This window comes from Camelina sativa, chromosome 4, assembly GCF_030686135.1.
Source record: "Camelina sativa cultivar CO46 ecotype springtype chromosome 4, ASM3068613v1".
Classification (NCBI taxonomy): domain Eukaryota; kingdom Viridiplantae; phylum Streptophyta; class Magnoliopsida; order Brassicales; family Brassicaceae; genus Camelina; species Camelina sativa.
Genome location: NC_141883.1, coordinates 25,064,604 through 25,082,172, shown reverse-complemented (window position 1 = coordinate 25,082,172; position 17,569 = coordinate 25,064,604). Strand labels below are relative to the sequence as shown.

The following is a 17,569-nucleotide window of genomic DNA, read 5'->3' as shown; positions in this document are numbered from 1 at the left end:
TTGCAGCACCCTATTCCTTAACGATGGAGAGGGGATATGGAATAGAAAAGCATTGGAGGTCAGTTTATGAATTGTGACTCTTTTATCTTTACCCCACAGAAAGTTTAAAACACCCCAAATCTTCCCATAAGATGGAGCCGTTCCATAGAAGATGCCCACAATGAAATTTTCATGAAGCTTTGCACCTCTTTCAAACACAGAATTTGAAACTTTAACCTGAGGGCGACTTTCTGTAGACATAGAAATCGGAGCTGATGAAACAGGAATCTTACTTGAAGAAGTAAGATTTTTTGCCCAATTAAACCCTGAGTCGGTAACACCAGGCGAAGAAGCTTGTCCGGGATAGAGAGGAAGAGACGAATTGTCTCCAACCAGAGAAGAAGGAGCCGCTCCGAGAACTCCTTTCTTAGAGAGAATAGTATTAATTGGCTGCGGAAGAGAGGAAGAAAAAGGTAGATCTGACATCTCTACATCGACAAGATGAGGAAACTGAACTGGCAAAAAAGAACTAGAGAGAGGAGAAGAAGAATCTAGAAGAGCTGGCGGAGGGAGAGAAAGCAGAGCTTCTGCCATTGAAAAAACAAAGCTTAACGGTGCTGAAATTGGACCCGAAGAAAAATCGCTTCTGTTTTCACCAGCTGACGTCACTTTTTTTGTGTCGGTCTTGCAAAAATCAATACACTAAATATTATATGACTTACTTTAACATTTTTAAATATGAGATAATTTTTCATGTGTTTGAATGGCCACATGATTTTTTAATCGTATTAGATATGTGGAAAGTGTGAGTATTATACCACTGACTATGTATATATTCTTGCGTATTTAGTTTTTTTATGTGGTCAAAAACTTTCGTGGATTTTAATAATAGTGCTCGTCGTCGTCTTCTTGTTACTCAAAAGAAAAACACGTTTTACTTAATATATTAGCACGATGCGTAATCCATGCCTCATTAGACACTAGATTTGAGACCAATCAAAATATTTCTGATTATATTTGTTGTTTTGTTAATATGAGATGAGACCGTAGTAATCAAATATCAAGATCAACGATTATCTTATATTATTCTTATATATAAATCTTTCCTCATGAATCATGCTATTGTGAAACTAACATAACATTTTAAACCACTAAAAAAATAACATAAGTACATATCATTCAGTCTGGTATCAAAGAGAGTCTTAATCATCTATTTCAAAACGGTAATAGATTAAAGGCATAACTCATATTTCATAAGGCAAAGTTCACAGATATTGAACCGAAAGCGAATATAGCGTATTCATGGTTTATATTCGTCACATGGGACAATTTTACCAAAAATCACAAAAATCCACGATTAAATTGTTCTCCATACATCTTTAACTTTAACACATGGAATCACGAAAAAACAATTCTACTAAGTACTACCTAACAACCCACACCACTTTAGAGTGTAGAGAACTATTAAATAAGCATTAATTCATTCACAAGATCAACGAGTTTACATAAATCATAAGTACTTGTTAAATTTCACTTTTCCAATTTTAAATTGTGGTACACATACTACTTACCCATACGTTTATCCAATACATGAACCTCGGTTATTTGGGTGGTAAACCAAGTGGACTATTACGAAAGCCCAATTACAAATTAAAGAAACCCTAATAAAGCCCAAGAAGGGAATACAACTTGAAGCTTGGGTTTGGAATGTGTCATCACTGTCACCTAAAACCCTAAAAAACCCTAGTCCCTTTATAAATTACAAATCAGTCGTCTTCTTCCTCTGCTACAAACTCTTTACGCCTCCTCCTCCATTTTTCAAAACCCTAATCCAGCCGGAGCCATGGCGGAGGTCGAAATCTCACGCTCGGAGAAGAAGAAGCACAGCAAGAAGGAGGAGAACGATGCCGACACCGGAGACTACATGATCAAGCCACAGAGCTTCACACCATCCATCGACACTTCCAAGTGGCCCATCCTCCTCAAGAACTACGACCAGCTCAACGTCCGTACCGGTCACTACACTCCAATCAGCGCCGGTTACTCCCCTCTCAAACGTCCTCTCCAGGAGTATATCAGGTACGGTGTCATCAATCTCGATAAACCCGCGAACCCTTCTTCTCACGAGGTGGTTGCTTGGATTAAGCGTATCCTCCGTGTTGAGAAGACGGGTCACAGTGGGACTCTTGACCCTAAAGTCACGGGAAATCTCATTGTCTGCATCGACCGAGCTACACGGCTCGTGAAGTCGCAGCAAGGTGCGGGTAAAGAGTACGTTTGTGTTGCTCGGCTTCACTCGGCTGTCCCTGATGTTGCTAAAGTGGCTAGGGCTCTTGAATCGCTCACTGGAGCTGTGTTTCAGAGGCCGCCTTTGATCTCTGCTGTTAAAAGACAGCTTAGGATCAGGACAATCTACGAAAGCAAGCTGCTTGAGTATGATGCTGATAGGCATTTGGTTGTTTTCTGGGTGTCTTGTGAGGCGGGTACTTACATTAGGACTATGTGTGTTCACTTGGGTTTGCTTCTTGGGGTTGGTGGTCATATGCAGGAGCTTAGGAGGGTTAGGTCTGGTATCTTGGGTGAGAATGATAACATGGTTACAATGCATGATGTGATGGATGCCCAATATGTCTATGATAATACCAGGGATGAGTCTTATCTTAGGAGAGTGATTATGCCTCTTGAGGTGATCTTGACGAGTTACAAGAGACTCGTTGTCAAGGATTCTGCTGTGAATGCAATCTGTTATGGTGCTAAGTTGATGATTCCTGGGTTGTTGAGGTTTGAGAATGACATTGATGTTGGTACTGAAGTTGTTCTTATGACGACCAAGGGTGAGGCTATTGCTGTTGGGATTGCTGAGATGACAACATCTGTAATGGCAACTTGTGATCACGGTGTGGTGGCTAAGATTAAGCGGGTGGTGATGGATAGAGACACTTACCCGAGGAAGTGGGGTTTGGGACCGAGGGCTTCGATGAAGAAGAAGCTTATTGCTGATGGTAAGTTGGACAAGCACGGGAAGCCAAATGAGAAAACTCCAGTTGAGTGGAGCAGGAACGTGGTTCTGCCTACTGGTGGAGATGCTATGATTGCTGGTGCTGCTGCTGCTCCTGATAGTGCAGCTGTGGAGAAAAAGGTTGAGGCTGAGAATGGAGAAGCACGCAAGCGTAAGCATGATGATAGCAGTGATAGCCCTGCTCCTGTTACAACCAAGAAATCTAAAACCAAAGAAGTTGAAGGAGACGAGGCTGAAGAGAAGGTGAAGTCTTCAAAGAAAAAGAAGAAGAAGGATAAGGGAGAGGAGAAAGAAGAAGAAGAAGAAGAAGCTGTGTCTGCGAAGAAGGAAAAGAAGAAGAAGAAAGATAAGAAGGAAGAGGATAAAGAAGAGTTAGCTTCACCAAAGTCGGAAAAGTCTGAGAAGAAGAAGAAAAAGAAGAGCAAAGAGACGGAGGAAGCTGCTGCTGTTGAAGATGAATCAGCAGCGGAGAAGAGTGAGAAGAAAAAGAAAAAGAAGGATAAGAAGAAGAAGAACAAAGACAGTGAGGATGATGAGGAATGAGATGGGGTTTGTGTTATGGTAGTACTCGTTTTTTAAGTTTTGAACTCTTTTGATTTTGTGGTATCTATGGAGGAAAAAAGTGAGACAAAAGGCATTCTATGCTTGTATTCTAAGTCTCACTTTCCGTTTACTTAAATCAGTTTTTATGTTTCTACTTTATTTTGTAAGGTTAGTTTTCAGTTTTAAGCAGATTCTCCCTTAGTTATATGACTGTGGTCTCTCTGTTTTTGGTTCTTGCCCTTAATGTTTGTCACTTTGTCTGTTTGGCAATAAGGATAAGATTCAGTCTGATTGGTTACAGGGTTTAAACTCCTAATAAATGGGCCTTAATGACTATATAAATTTGGGCCTGGTTAATCCCTCAGTTATTAAAACTCGGATGATACCAAACTTATTTAATACGAACAAGAGAGGTTTGAATTCAACGGGTTTATTCGTCGCTACACGCAAGTTTTAAAAATACAGAGACTATTTGTGCAAAAGAACAAAATCTTATTCCTTTTTCAATTTGTCATGTTCCCGAGTTTAGGTTCCCAAAATTAGTAAGTCTAAAGATTAGGTTGGGTCTTAGATCGCCATTTTTGTCTCTTAGCAAAAAATGAATCTCAGGTTTCATTTAAATTAATTATCTCTGTTTTTCTTTGCTGTAACGAAATCTTGAAGAGCTCCATAATACATCGGAATCTTTTATTTTCCAATGTTATCTCGCAGATCCCTATGCACCTCCCATCACTTGCTGTCTCATATTCTTTCTCAATCTCAATTCCTCGGTGGATTAGCGATCTCTCGTTCTGTTCTCTAATGGGTTTGATAGGTCAGAGAAAATTGATCTATTGGCTCATCTGATTCTGGTCTTACACAAAAAAAAAAAAAAAACTGGTATCTGGATTCGTTTCTTCGGGCTCATCGTAAAAAAACAGTGATTAGGTTCTCGTCTTTGAGTCAGAGACAATGGATATAAGCAATGAAGCAGGCGTTGATGCGTTCTCAATTATAGGACCCACGTCTATAATCGGTAGAACAATTGCCTACCGGATCTTGTTCTGCAACTCAGTGTCTATATTCAGACACAAACTCTACAGATTTCTCAAGTTTTTCTTCAGAGGAGGCAGGGTTTTACTATCACCGTTTGTGTCCTTACTACATCCCAGGAATCCACAAGGGATATTAGCAATGGTGATGACGATGGCCTTTCTGTTGAATCGCTACACAAGCCTAAAAGCAAAAGCTGAGATGGCTTACAGGAGGAAATTCTGGAGGAACATGATGAGAGCTGCATTGACATACGAGGAATGGTCTCACGCCGCAAAGATGCTGGATAAAGAGACTCCAAAGGTGAACGAGGCAGATCTCTTCGATGTGGAGCTCGTGAGGAATAAGCTTGAGGAGCTTAAGCATAGACGTCACGAGGGATCTCTAAAAGACATTATCTTTTGTATGAGAGCTGATCTTGTTAGAAACCTTGGTAACATGTGTAACCCTGAGCTTCACAAGGGAAGGCTTCATGTGCCGAGATTAATTAAAGAGTACATCGATGAGGTTTCTACACAGCTCAGGATGGTTTGTGACACGGACACTGAAGAGCTTCCTTTGGAGGAGAAACTCTCTTTTATGCATGAGACTAGACACGCGTATGGAAGAACGGCTCTGCTTCTGAGCGGAGGAGCTTCTCTAGGGGCTTTCCATCTTGGTGTGGTCAAGACGCTTGTGGAACATAAGCTCTTGCCGAGAATTATAGCCGGTTCAAGCGTGGGATCCGTAATGTGTGCTGTTGTGGGGACAAGGTCATGGCCTGAGTTACAGAGCTTCTTTGAAGGCTCTTGGCATGCTTTGCAGTTCTTTGATCAAATGGGAGGGATTTTCACTACTGTGAAACGGGTTATGACTCAAGGGGCAGTCCATGAAATCCGGCATTTGCAATGGAAGTTGAGGAATCTCACCAACAACCTTACATTCCAAGAAGCTTACGACATAACAGGACGGATTCTAGGGATAACAGTTTGTTCCTTGAGGAAACACGAACCGCCTAGATGTCTCAATTATCTGACTTCGCCTCACGTTGTGATATGGAGTGCAGTGACTGCATCTTGTGCTTTCCCAGGTCTTTTCGAGGCTCAAGAACTCATGGCCAAAGATAGAACTGGAGAGATCGTACCTTATCACCCACCTTTTAACTTAGATCCTGAAGAGGGCTCAGGAGAATCAGTTCGGCGCTGGAGGGACGGTAGTTTGGAGATGGACTTACCGATGATGCAACTCAAAGAGCTTTTCAATGTCAACCATTTCATTGTCAGTCAAGCCAACCCTCACATAGCACCCTTCTTGAGGATGAAGGAGTTTGTTAGAGCTTGTGGAGGTCGATTTGCTGCAAAGGTATGTATTCATATTCATCCACAAGTAAACAGACATACTTATCATTCATTGCCTAATTGGATCTCTTGATCTTCCCAAAGCTCGCTCAACTAGCTGAGATGGAAGTGAAGCATAGATGTCATCAAGTACTAGAACTCGGGCTTCCTCTAAGAGAAGTAGCTTCCCTATTTGCTCAAGAATGGGAAGGTGATGTCACTATCGTCATGCCAGCTACTTTTTCTCAGGTAACCAAAGCTTAATCTCACTGCAAACAATGTATCCCAACTAGAACATTTCACTCTAATTCAATTCTTGTATTGAGAGTCTCTACATCCTTTGCTCTGTGTGTTTCCGGATTCCAGTACTTAAAGATCATACAGAACCCAAGCAATGTAGAGATTCAAAAGGCGGCAAATCAAGGAAGGAGATGCACCTGGGAGAAACTCGCAGTCATCAAAGCAAACTTCGGGATCGAACTAGCACTCGACGAGTGCGTCGCCGTTCTCAACCACATGCGCCGCCTTAAACGCAGCGCTGAAAGAGCCGCTGCTTTCTCCGCAATCTCTTCCTCCCCACCATCCAAACATCTCTTAGCCGGAGCCAACAGATTCAACGCATCTAAACGAATCCCTTCCTGGAACTGCATAGCTCGTCAGAACTCATCCGGATCCGTCGACGATGATGTGCTCGCAGAAGCTTCACGGTTGTACCAGCACATCGTGGTTGGATCCGGGAAGACTAGTAACCGAACCAGCAACTTAAGCCATTCGTATGACGCAGGAAGCGAAGGAGAGTCACCAGAAGCTGAAGATTGGACGAGATCTGGTGGACCGTTGATGAGGACATCGTCAGCTCAGATGTTCACAGACTACGTCCAGAATCTCAACGCCGTTGATCCAGAACAGACGACGATTGGTGACTCCGATAGGGCTCCGGAGACCGAATTGAACGCGGCTGCTGCTGCTGCTTCTTCTTCTTCTTCTTCCAGCATCACGGTTACAGAAGGAGATTATCTTCAGACGGGGAGGACACACAACGGAATCGTGTTGAATCTCGTTAGAGGAGAGAATCTGAGGATGAATCAGGATCTGGAAGATAGCGAAACTGAATGTGAAACTCCGGAGAGCGTGCAACTCGAATCGCCGGAAAAGGACATTATTGACGGAAATAGCTCGGCGTCTGAAGACGGAGACACTAGTACTCCTCAGGCGAATCTAACCCACGAGTGAGTGACTCTACTGTATATAGTCTTCAGACGTTTTTGACTGACCAAGTCAAAGGGAAGGACTAGGTTGCAAACTTCTCCCTATACTGTGCTTCAAAAGTTTTGTAGAATAGTCCTCTAAATTTTGAGAAAATCTCAATTTAGCCTTGAAGCTTCTTTAACATCCAGAATTCACCAAACCTTTTTTTTTTTTTTTGTTAATTTCTTCTTCTTTTTTTGTTGGTCAATTTTTTTTTTTTTTTGTAGTTTTATCCAAAGAGTATTGTTCATGTGTTCACCCAAATTAAAAAAAAAATATAAGAATTTCAAAATGGCTACAAAGTTACAAGTTCTGCTGTCTTTTGTCTTCGAATACACTAAGACAAAAGACACTTCCATAAATATAGGCTTTTTTTTTTGTTTTTCCTTTTTTGGAAATTTCTTTTTGTTAGCCATTATAATATTTAGCCAAAAGAAAAGAAAATGTTATGGTCAAGATCGGTAACATGCATTGTTTAATTATATAAGAAAATTGTTAAACGTTAATCTAACGACCGACTTTTGATGAGTTATGTGGATGCAACAAGGCCTTAATGCTAAATAATTAAGCTTTTAGATCTTAATTTTTCCATCTATATGACCCTTTTTGTTTGTGTACTTCTTCACTTTTCATCTTTCTCTACTCTTCATCGAATTAACGTTTAAACTTGTTCGCATAGCCATATACACACACAGGAAAAAAAAAAAAAAAAAAAAAAGGAGACCATAACAACAAATTAATTAGATATTGAATATGTTTATCTTAACTAAAGGATGATCATGGTTATCAGAAAAAGGATGATATATAGACTACTATATGAAGACCTAGAAATGATGGTGGTGGTGATGATGATACATCGTTGACGGGTCATGATGATGATGATGCAGACTCATTCCGTCCCTTTGATTGCTATTGTCATTCCCAAGATCACGATTTGTAGCTCCAAGATTCAGATAAACCAATCTTGAATCCAAACTACTTCCACTCGTGTGTTCGTCTTTCATCCTAGGGTAGATCACTGTGTTGTTATCGTTACTGTTATTGTTCCCTTCTTCCCGTGATATAACCAATGCCGCAGACTGGACCAGCTCGAGACAAAGCCTGAGCTTATTAGGCTCAATGTGAGTCAATCCAGGAATTGCCCCTTTGAACAAAAAATCTGACGTTAGGGTTCTAAGGATGTCGAGAGGAGTGATTCCATCCACTGTCTGGACGTTTGGGTCGGCGTGGTGGTCGAGTAAGACGGCCACCATGTCCGGAGAGACCATTTCGGCCGCGATGTGAAGAGCGGTTTTCCCTGTGGGACCTGTCGGATAGTTCACATCGGCTGCTCCAAGCTCAAGAAGTGCCTTCACAACCTCTCTACTACAATTCTCAACCGCATAAATCAAAGCTAGGGACTCGTCAAGATTGAGTCCTTCTCCCATCACCATTAGCTTCACAAGCTCGATATCTGAGGAGTCCAATGCACGTTTCATCCTTCTGATCTTATGGTCCTCGAGATCTATAGCCGAGGTTAGGTCATGGTGGTGAGGCATTAGGGAACGGATAGGCATAGAAGATTTTAGACGGAGCTCCTCAACCTTAGCTATGAGTTCCATTGGGAGATGTTTGGCTAGAATCTCCTGTGGAATACCGGATTTGGCGATTAGATAAGAGCAAGTGGTCCATAACTGTTGCATGTCTTGCTTTCTTGAAGCTATTAGCACTTTCATCACATCTTCAACGGAGGCTTTCTCCACTATACTTGTCAAATGTTTCTGTGAACATGCACAGTAGGCTTTAATGATCAAATAATGTTGGATTCAAAGACACTATATATCCATTGTAAAAGAATACTCAAAAGAAACCATGTCTCACAAACTACAATGAGGAAAGGGAGATAGACAATAAAAGAGAAACACTTTTGCTCATGCGTGATTTCATTGTGAAATTAAGCCTAAGATTATGCAAATAAAAAGGGATTCGAAATGAAAAAAATTGAAAAAAAGGCAAAAGGCAAAATATTTTAAGCGACAAATGCCTATGGAATGATAAAACTTCTTTTAAATTTAGTCACTGCATGTTCTGTAACAGCGAGAATGCTGAATGTAAATCGCGATACTCGCAAAACATGCGATTAGTCAAAAATCATGCAAACTCGAAAAAATGATAATGACATGTCTCAATTTTTGGGACTACTAGTAAAATCACTGTTATTATTCAAAATCAAAGCTACTATTTTCAAAGATATGTTTTTTTATTTAAATAAAGAGTTTTGTCTATTAGAAAAAGAAAACCATTAAAAATTACCATTTTTTGGGAATTTCTCGGTGTGCAACATCAATCATTCGACATCTAAATCCGGAAAGGAAGTTGCAGTACGTGCAATGCAAGCAATCAAAAAGCTCAATTACACATGAAATCAAGCCAAGAACAACTCATATATTTTCAAATGTGAGTATCATCAATAGGGTTTCCAAACTCAATTCAACTCAACAGAAATAAACCAAACCAAACCAAAATGGGTACAGTAACAAAGATCAAGACAAGAATCTTTGACCTAAAGAGACTTGAGATAGTAATGAGAATGAATTGGAACCTGAGTAAGCAACGCAAGCTGCTCGACGCCAAAATAACGAGCGGCTGCCAAGATATCTAAGGAGAGATCGACGGCAGCAGTGCAATGCGTGTGCCAACATCCTCTATCTCCACAATTCGATCTTGGCTCGTGTTTATGCGGTACGATTGAGACTTGACCACTGTATAAGAACTGAAGTAGAAGTAAGAAAACTTCGTAACCGACCGAGTTAACCGGAATCACTCCTCCCACTGCGGCAGCTCTGGCTCCTGACCCAGTTTGGTTAGCCGGTTCGGCTTCTCCCGTCTGTGAAGCATCAGTTTCGCAGAAGAATTTGCGGAAGAAGAGGCTACGAGCAGCGAGGATGCAACGGTGAGCGTGGACTAGACGGCCTTCAACGCTGAAAGTGACATCGGAGAAAGCTTGACCGTTGATTAAGAGGTTCAGGTAATCCAACGACATAGATTTCAGAGATTCTTCGAAAGTACTGCTCATAGCTCCTTGTATTTTTTTAATTTTCTTTTCAGAAAATAAAATTAGGGTTTTAAAAGGAACAATGAAAAAAAATCGTATATTTAGATCTTATTATGCTATAAGAAGATGAAGAAAGAAAAAAATCTGTGTAAAGCAAGAAATGATAAGTGAAGAAGAGTCACAAGAATTTATCTTTAAGCTCATGGAGGATAATACTATAGTGTTTGGAAGATTTGTTTGTGGGTTATATATAGATAGGGAAAATGGCCAAAATTAACCCCAACTATTTGTCAAACATTTTTTCATACCTAAACTTTAATACTCTGCAAATAACAACCTGAACTATATTAAAATTCAAATTTGCTACCTAAACTATATAAAATGTTGTCAATTTCAACATCTGTTTGAACAGTGTTAAATCAGAGTTTAATGATGTTAAGCCAGACGGTCTGTGACTTCAACGTAGCACTGGGACTTACCAAAACTACGTCGTTTTGGTCATTTTTGGCTATTTTGTAGCAAGAAATGACCAAAAATGAAGTCTCACATCACACCCAAAAACGGACTCCAATACTCCATTTTTGTCAAACGCTTTGTTTTTTTGCCACAACACACCTAAAAATGATCAAAACAACTTAGTTTTGGTCATTTCCAGTGCCATGTGGATGCCGCATATCGTTTGACTCAACATCGTTAAACTCTGATTTAACACTATTCAAACAGAGGTTGAAATTGACAACATTTTATATAGTTTAGGTAACAAATTTGAATTTTAATATAGTTTAGATTGTTATTTGGAGGGTGTTGAAATTTAAATATAAAAAAAGTGTTTGGCAAATAGTTGGGGTTGATTTTGGGTGTTTTCTCTAAATAGATATAGAGATAGAAAGAGACAGAGATCTGAATGGGCGGACCGGGGGGTCTCGAATTAATTTATATTAAAATGATCAATGTCGACGTGTGTGCGCCTTTTATATATTGGCTAGGAGCAATTTGGAGTTTTGTAGTATTTGTCTATTTGATTATTTGTTTTTTTTGTCATCAGAATCAAATCAGCAATTAGAGTTTAGAGGAATTTACTCATATAGGAAGATGACAAAGTGGGAAAAGGGTTTGTTAAAACATAGAAGTATGGGACGAATCCATTTGGGGGCAATCAAATATTAAAGAGGATAGATGATTTAGTTTTGTTTATTAGTTTAAAAATTAAAAAGATAGAGAGAGAAACTAATTAGTAAGTATTTATTAATATGATTATATGAGAAAATATCATTAGCTGCCGACTAGCTAATAAGACCCCAGCCAGATAAACCAACCTTATGTATCACGTAACACTTAGTCGTATACATAATCACGTACTTTAATTTGTTGCGAGGAAAATAAAACCAATAAAAGACCATTTAACAACTATCTTTTTGGCTTGGTTCACGGCATATGTTAAACTCAATCAACGACATACTATTATACAGTACATAAAACCATGTATACATGGGATTCGTGCATCACCTAATTTAAGGTACTTGCTAACAAAATGAGTGATCTCGATGCACAAAAAATGTGTTTTAGAAAAATACCAAAGAATAATGTAAGTGGGTTTCAAATAAAATATGGAAACATCGAAAATCAATAGGAATACTTCAGTTCAACAATATGATTTTTCCAAATAATACTCATCTTTTTTACATATATATATATATATATATATATTTGTTGAAATATGTACTGTTGAAGATGGACTATCAAATTGTTGATCAACCGATAACAAAGTTGATAGAAATTTGATAGATTCCGAATGTTTGTAGTTAAAAACAAACTTGCAAAATAATATTGGTGTTAGTGCATTTAATATATGGGGATGCGGTCGTCAAAACATTTAAATGTTGAACTAAAATGGTAAGGATATTTCGACCAATTATTCTTAAAATTAAAACTTAAAGGGGATATAATTGTTTGGATCGGTCATATTTACATGAATAATGTTTTAGATTGCGTGTGTCGCATTTATATGTGTGCCATCGTCGCGTAATAGTATACGCGGCACGATACATCTATAAAACTTTAATTTTCTGAAAGCATTCACCACATTTATCGCTGAAAAAACAGACCAACCATGATTACTATTCGTGCCCATATGCATGCGTAGCAAATTGTTAATGTAATTTTAGTTTATAATTATATACTAGATTAGTATCCGCGCTATAATACAGGTTAAATTTTATTTATACAACAAATTTAAATATTTTTATTTGATATATTTTTTAGCATTAAACAATATCATCCTATAACTTTGATATTTTACATTTAAACCGAATTATAAGTTTATAACTTATTTTATTATAAAACTAACTACATTTTAATTGGTAAATAATAATAGAATATGTAAATAAGATATGCATCTGTTTCTGAGGAAAAAGTACATATAACTATAAATTGTAATATGATATTTAAATTGTACATATTACAAATAATAACTTTTAGATATGATATTTGTTAAAATGGCAAGGGTTTATTATGTAAACCCTATAAATCTTGATTACCAAGTGAACCCTATAAATCTTGATTATCAAGCGAACCCTATCAATTTCGATCTCGAATCTCGATTATCAAGCAAACCCGCAAAGGTAAATTATACAAATGATACACTTAAATACAACTAAAATGATTAATGTTTTAATTTTATAACCAATTAGTGACTTATATATCTATTATATAGTCTAAAAAAACTATGTACTGGACTCATATATCTATTATAAAAAATTGTGTAGACTATGTGTAAGTGGTATTTTTAATTTTACATATTTTTGGCCGTCGAAGGGGTCTCTAGAGTTAATCCTATTTAAATCGGGAGATATTTAAATTTGTTAAATTTCCTTAAATAGTATATAGAAGTAGAGTATATATTGTTAAGTAAGATCGAAATATTGTTTAGTTTGACAAAAATCACAGTTTTTATGTTTAGGGTTACCGAACTCGGAAGATTTCTCGAGTTAAAATATTTTGTTTCATTTGTGTATATCATTTTTTATTCCTTCAAATGCTATTAGTATTTCCGATTAGGCTTAAAGTGGATTCATTGCTATTGCTATTATTAATAATTAATAATTAATTATGAATAATTGAATAAATAAGTGATACAGGATCTAACAATAATCAAAGTAGACCCGTAAATATTATCAAATGTTATACTTAAATTATTAATATGTCAATTTTATAACCAACTAATGACCTATATAACTATTATATGGTCTACTAAAAATAAGTCATGTACTTCCCAAATATTAAAGAGAGTATGTAAAGATGGGATAAAATGGTAAATTGGACAGGAGGACGGTGATGGATAAGAACATTGGCCTAATTCGTTAAGGCAAAACCACTGAAGTCGCAAGTGTACTAACTTAGTGAATGTGATTTGATGGTTTGGTGTTTGACCGTTGGTCCGTTTCTGACCGTCTCTTCTCTTGTTTCCCCACTTTTTATCCTACATAAATAATCTCTTATTATTTCCACAAGCTAATAAATTAGGATTTTTGATTTTCAAAAAATAAATAAATTAGGATTTCGAAAAGAACGTAAATGATGAGGTTCTGACTTGGAAGTACGTTGATTTAATCAATCGAAATAAAGCGTTCTCTAACCGAAACAAAAAATATAAGTCCTCACGTCCATGATGTTATATGTTTATGTTACAAAGGACGAAAAAAAAATCATCTAAAATTATTATAATTTTATGAGACCATCAACAACATGTATAAGTATAACAACATGCATCATACTTATACATGTATGTTGAATCCAACAAATGAAACGATGGCGGTAAGTACAAACTACGGTCTAACAAATTTTGGTCATCTTCCAAAAGACCAAAAGTGAAAAGAAAAAAAAAATGTAATCAGATTAAAATTTTCTTACATAATAACTCTCTGTTCCAGTCCACATGTTCTTCCTTTTTTTCATTTTCAGTGTTTCTTCTTAAAAAATTCCATAAGATTATTAATATAAGATTATTAATAACGAAAACAAATAATAATAATATAAACTGATAATATTTTTCATGATGCGGTGGCGGCAGAGTTAATCAAATATGGTTGCAAATTAATAGGCAGAAACTAAATAATACAGGTGAGATAAGTAAAATAAATAAATAATGTAAATATATGAAATCGGTGGAGGAGAGTCGAAGGGCATGGGGATGCGTGTCAGCCGGGTTGATAGGGTCCTTCTGTCGGCCCGCTGTAATATTCTCTCTTTGTTTGGTAACTTGTAGTCTCTCTTAAAAACATTAACAGAACACTCAATCTAAATGCAAATTTAATAAACCACTTCGATTAAAATTCGTAAGCATGTTTACTTGATGAAGTCAGAATAAACTTATAATTACTAATTTTAATATGTATACAAATAACAACCATATATATAATTCCTAAATCCTAATTGATTATACCGTTAACACATTTGGATTGGAGTGACCAATAGATGAGAAGTTCAACCAAATTATAACATTCTGTTTCGTGCATCAATAATGTTATTTTGTTGATTACACTGAGAACATTTAGTTATATTATTCTCTTTTTTTTTATCATTAAACTATATATCTCTAGTGAATAAAAAAAAGGAAAAAAGATCTACCTATCTCCATGAAGAAGAGAAATAGTATTGAAGCATATGTTTAAAATTTTGGTTTATCATGTATTCATGTGTGGATGTTTAATAACGTACTTATATTGTGATTTTTTCTTTTGTTGAAAAAAATTTCATTATATTTTGTTACGATGGTTTTCCCATCCGATGGATGGACCGTCAATCTCGGTCCTTCTCCACTGAAATATTCTTCAAAATGGTACTAGTACTACACTATAATAAGGTCAGTCTGGAACCACACGTGCGTCGTGCGGGATGAAATAAATATTTCCTTATGATTTCCATATTTTGCTTTGACATAAAAAAATAAAGAAAGAAAGAAACTGTTCTTTTTTCCAAATCTGTAATATACATTGGTTTTTTATTTGTGTTATGGTTGAGAAAAAACTTGAAAATATATTAGTGAAAAAAATGGTGACAACACAAGAAGAGCACTGGCAGTCGTACGATAAGAAAGAGATCCGATTTGACGTTTGTCTTGTCTTTTCAGTCTCTCTCTCTCTCTGCTCTTCTTTTTCTCTTTCAAGAAAAAAATAACAATACATTTTCTTATTCTTCTTTTCTTCGACCCACCTTTGGTATGGAAATGCTTTCTCGTGCATAAAATGGTAAATATTTAAAAAATTATGAGAATTCTATAATATCAATACATATGTCACACCTCACATATATATAATATATAATTATAAAGATTTACTTTCAGTGGGACCCTCGGATGACCGGATCCTAGGGTTTTGCTTTCTGATATCTTTACTAGATTTTTTATTTTTTTTCATTCACTTTTGTAATCAATATTTTATGATACATTAAAGATTATTGTGATTATTTTCTTTGTCAAATAGAGAATCTTCTTAAATTACTGTCAAGCTTAGTGAACCTTTTAAACAATTGACATTTTCAGATGATTTTTGCCCATCAGATCAATCAGCACGGAAAGCTAAATTACACATATTGATTTCCTCATTGCCATCAAATTACACGTCGTACCGACATGATTAATTTCATGGATGACATTTCACTTTTTATTGCTTGTTTAACTAAAATCTCCTATCTAATTAATTTCTACTATATATCTACAATAATCAATGTGAATATAAAGTTAAGAAGTGAAATAAAAGAGACATGTCCATCAAACCAATAGAAATGAATTCACATTCTCAGCGACAAAGCGATGATTAACATTATTATATATGTGTTGAGAAATTTAAATTACTACTAATAAATCATTATTATTAACTCAGTGTTTCTATTTGGAACAGTTCATAACTGATTTTACAACTCGCTACACGTATATCAGACTATCAGTCATAGACAGCTAATATAAATTACTTCCTAAAAGATACTTTTAGTTATTTACTTGCTTTTATTTATTTTATTAATTTTGTTGTGAGTTTTTTTTTGGTAAGGTAATTTTGTTGTGAGTTTTTTTTTTGGTAAGGTAATTTTGTTGTGAGTTGTGACCAGCTAAAATTTATCGTCATATTTCCTGATAATTTAACTTTTATGTTACCTTACAAGATCAAGGGAATTATTTACAATTTTTCCCAAAGGTTAAGTAGTGTATTAGTTTTGCGCAAACTTAAAATATACATTTGTAACTTGTAAGTAGCCAAAGTGATATTAACTGTTCATGAACAGTTAATAACTAACGAATGGGTATGAAGTATGAACTAATAAAGAATATGGACATGTTTGAATGTATCATCTCTTTCACACATGCCACACATGATTGCATACCCATTCGTTATGTATCATATTTTCATTTTATTTCATTAAATTAGTAGTAATACCTTAGAGATCAACTAACGCCTGTATATACACACACAAGAGATCAACTAGATTAGAGCAATACATTTCTGGCTACAAGTAAGATTAAAGTACTGAATACATGTCAACAAATATTATATATGCTAAGTATCATAACATATATCCTCTGGATCGGCTTGGTGAGTTTGTGTTTCAAAACCTCAATATATATTTAATTTCTTCAATAAGTTGCTGAGTCTGTGTTTGCCTCTACAGTATGTTTCCAAGATCAACACCTAAAGACAGATTCTGAATTCAAGAAACAATGGTTCAATAAGTCAGAATGTTTTTCTTAGTTAGAAGAAAAGTGATAAGTTTCCTTTTATCTCAAAGATTTTGTCATCTGCCATAATGCTATTATAGAGGTCAAATGGAGACTTCTTTTCATGTTCACTTAGTCAACGACTTGGGCCATATATGGGTCATCCAATTAATAATTTGTAAACAAAAACATTTTTATATACATTATACAAACATAACTTCTGTTCTACTGTCTTGAAACCGGATCACCGAGAAGGGAAACCATTGTTAAATACAGAGAAATAGCTAGAGGCATTTCGACTGTCAGAGATTAGAGATATACAAAGAAAGGACTCGTGCTTATATTACTTATAGACTGTGGTCAGATGACAATAAATGAAAAAAGAAATTAATCTACTTACTATGATATAATTACTATCATTTCATTTAGAATACTCGAATAAATATTATATATATATATATATATGTAAGCTTTTGTGTGGGGAAGAAAGAGACAAGAAAAGCTGGAGCTTCCAGTTCTGCCGCTAAGTATTGTGGCATAGACAGAAGAAGTGGTTGTTAAGGATTGTATATAATGAATACTATATGATAAAGAAAGTAATCTTAAGAAAGAAAGAACAAAAAAAAGAAGACAGGCGGTGAAACAGTAATTCGTAACTGCTCTTTGTGTGGAGGAAAGAAGAAGATTTACTT

At 36.2% G+C, this 17,569-nt stretch overlaps 3 protein-coding genes across 3 annotated transcripts; 2 read left to right on the top strand and 1 right to left on the bottom strand.

The window, feature by feature from the left end:
• The first annotated feature begins 1,679 nt into the window (after window positions 1-1,679).
• Window positions 1,680-3,746, top strand: LOC104781619 (H/ACA ribonucleoprotein complex subunit 4). The gene has a single exon (XM_087510667.1). It carries the CDS (start codon window positions 1,823-1,825, stop codon window positions 3,539-3,541), a length of 1,719 nt encoding a protein of 572 aa, XP_087366793.1. The 5' UTR covers window positions 1,680-1,822; the 3' UTR covers window positions 3,542-3,746.
• A 195-nt stretch (window positions 3,747-3,941) lies between these two features.
• LOC104781618 (triacylglycerol lipase SDP1L) lies at window positions 3,942-7,429 on the top strand. Its single transcript, XM_010506334.3, has 3 exons — window positions 3,942-5,914; window positions 5,995-6,138; window positions 6,256-7,429. Exons 1-3 carry the CDS (start codon window positions 4,493-4,495, stop codon window positions 7,120-7,122), a joined length of 2,433 nt encoding a protein of 810 aa, XP_010504636.1. The 5' UTR covers window positions 3,942-4,492; the 3' UTR covers window positions 7,123-7,429.
• A 434-nt stretch (window positions 7,430-7,863) lies between these two features.
• Window positions 7,864-10,390, bottom strand: LOC104781617 (regulatory protein NPR6-like). Its single transcript, XM_010506332.3, has 2 exons — window positions 9,719-10,390; window positions 7,864-8,897 (listed from the first exon to the last, which is right to left on the bottom strand). Exons 1-2 carry the CDS (start codon window positions 10,190-10,192, stop codon window positions 7,962-7,964), a joined length of 1,410 nt encoding a protein of 469 aa, XP_010504634.1. The 5' UTR covers window positions 10,193-10,390; the 3' UTR covers window positions 7,864-7,961.
• Window positions 10,391-17,569: the final 7,179 nt, after the last annotated feature.

Coding starts and splice junctions, on each gene's coding strand:
- LOC104781619 (XM_087510667.1), top strand. CDS start 1,823: ATGGCGGAGGTCGAAATCTCACGCTCGGAGAAGAAGAAGCACAGCAAG.
- LOC104781618 (XM_010506334.3), top strand. CDS start 4,493: ATGGATATAAGCAATGAAGCAGGCGTTGATGCGTTCTCAATTATAGGA. Junction 5,915..5,994: donor GAGGTCGATTTGCTGCAAAG/GTATGTATTCAT, acceptor ATCTTCCCAAAG/CTCGCTCAACTAGCTGAGAT. Junction 6,139..6,255: donor TGCCAGCTACTTTTTCTCAG/GTAACCAAAGCT, acceptor TCCGGATTCCAG/TACTTAAAGATCATACAGAA.
- LOC104781617 (XM_010506332.3), bottom strand. CDS start 10,192: ATGAGCAGTACTTTCGAAGAATCTCTGAAATCTATGTCGTTGGATTAC. Junction 8,898..9,718: donor AGCTTGCGTTGCTTACTCAG/GTTCCAATTCAT, acceptor GCATGTTCACAG/AAACATTTGACAAGTATAGT.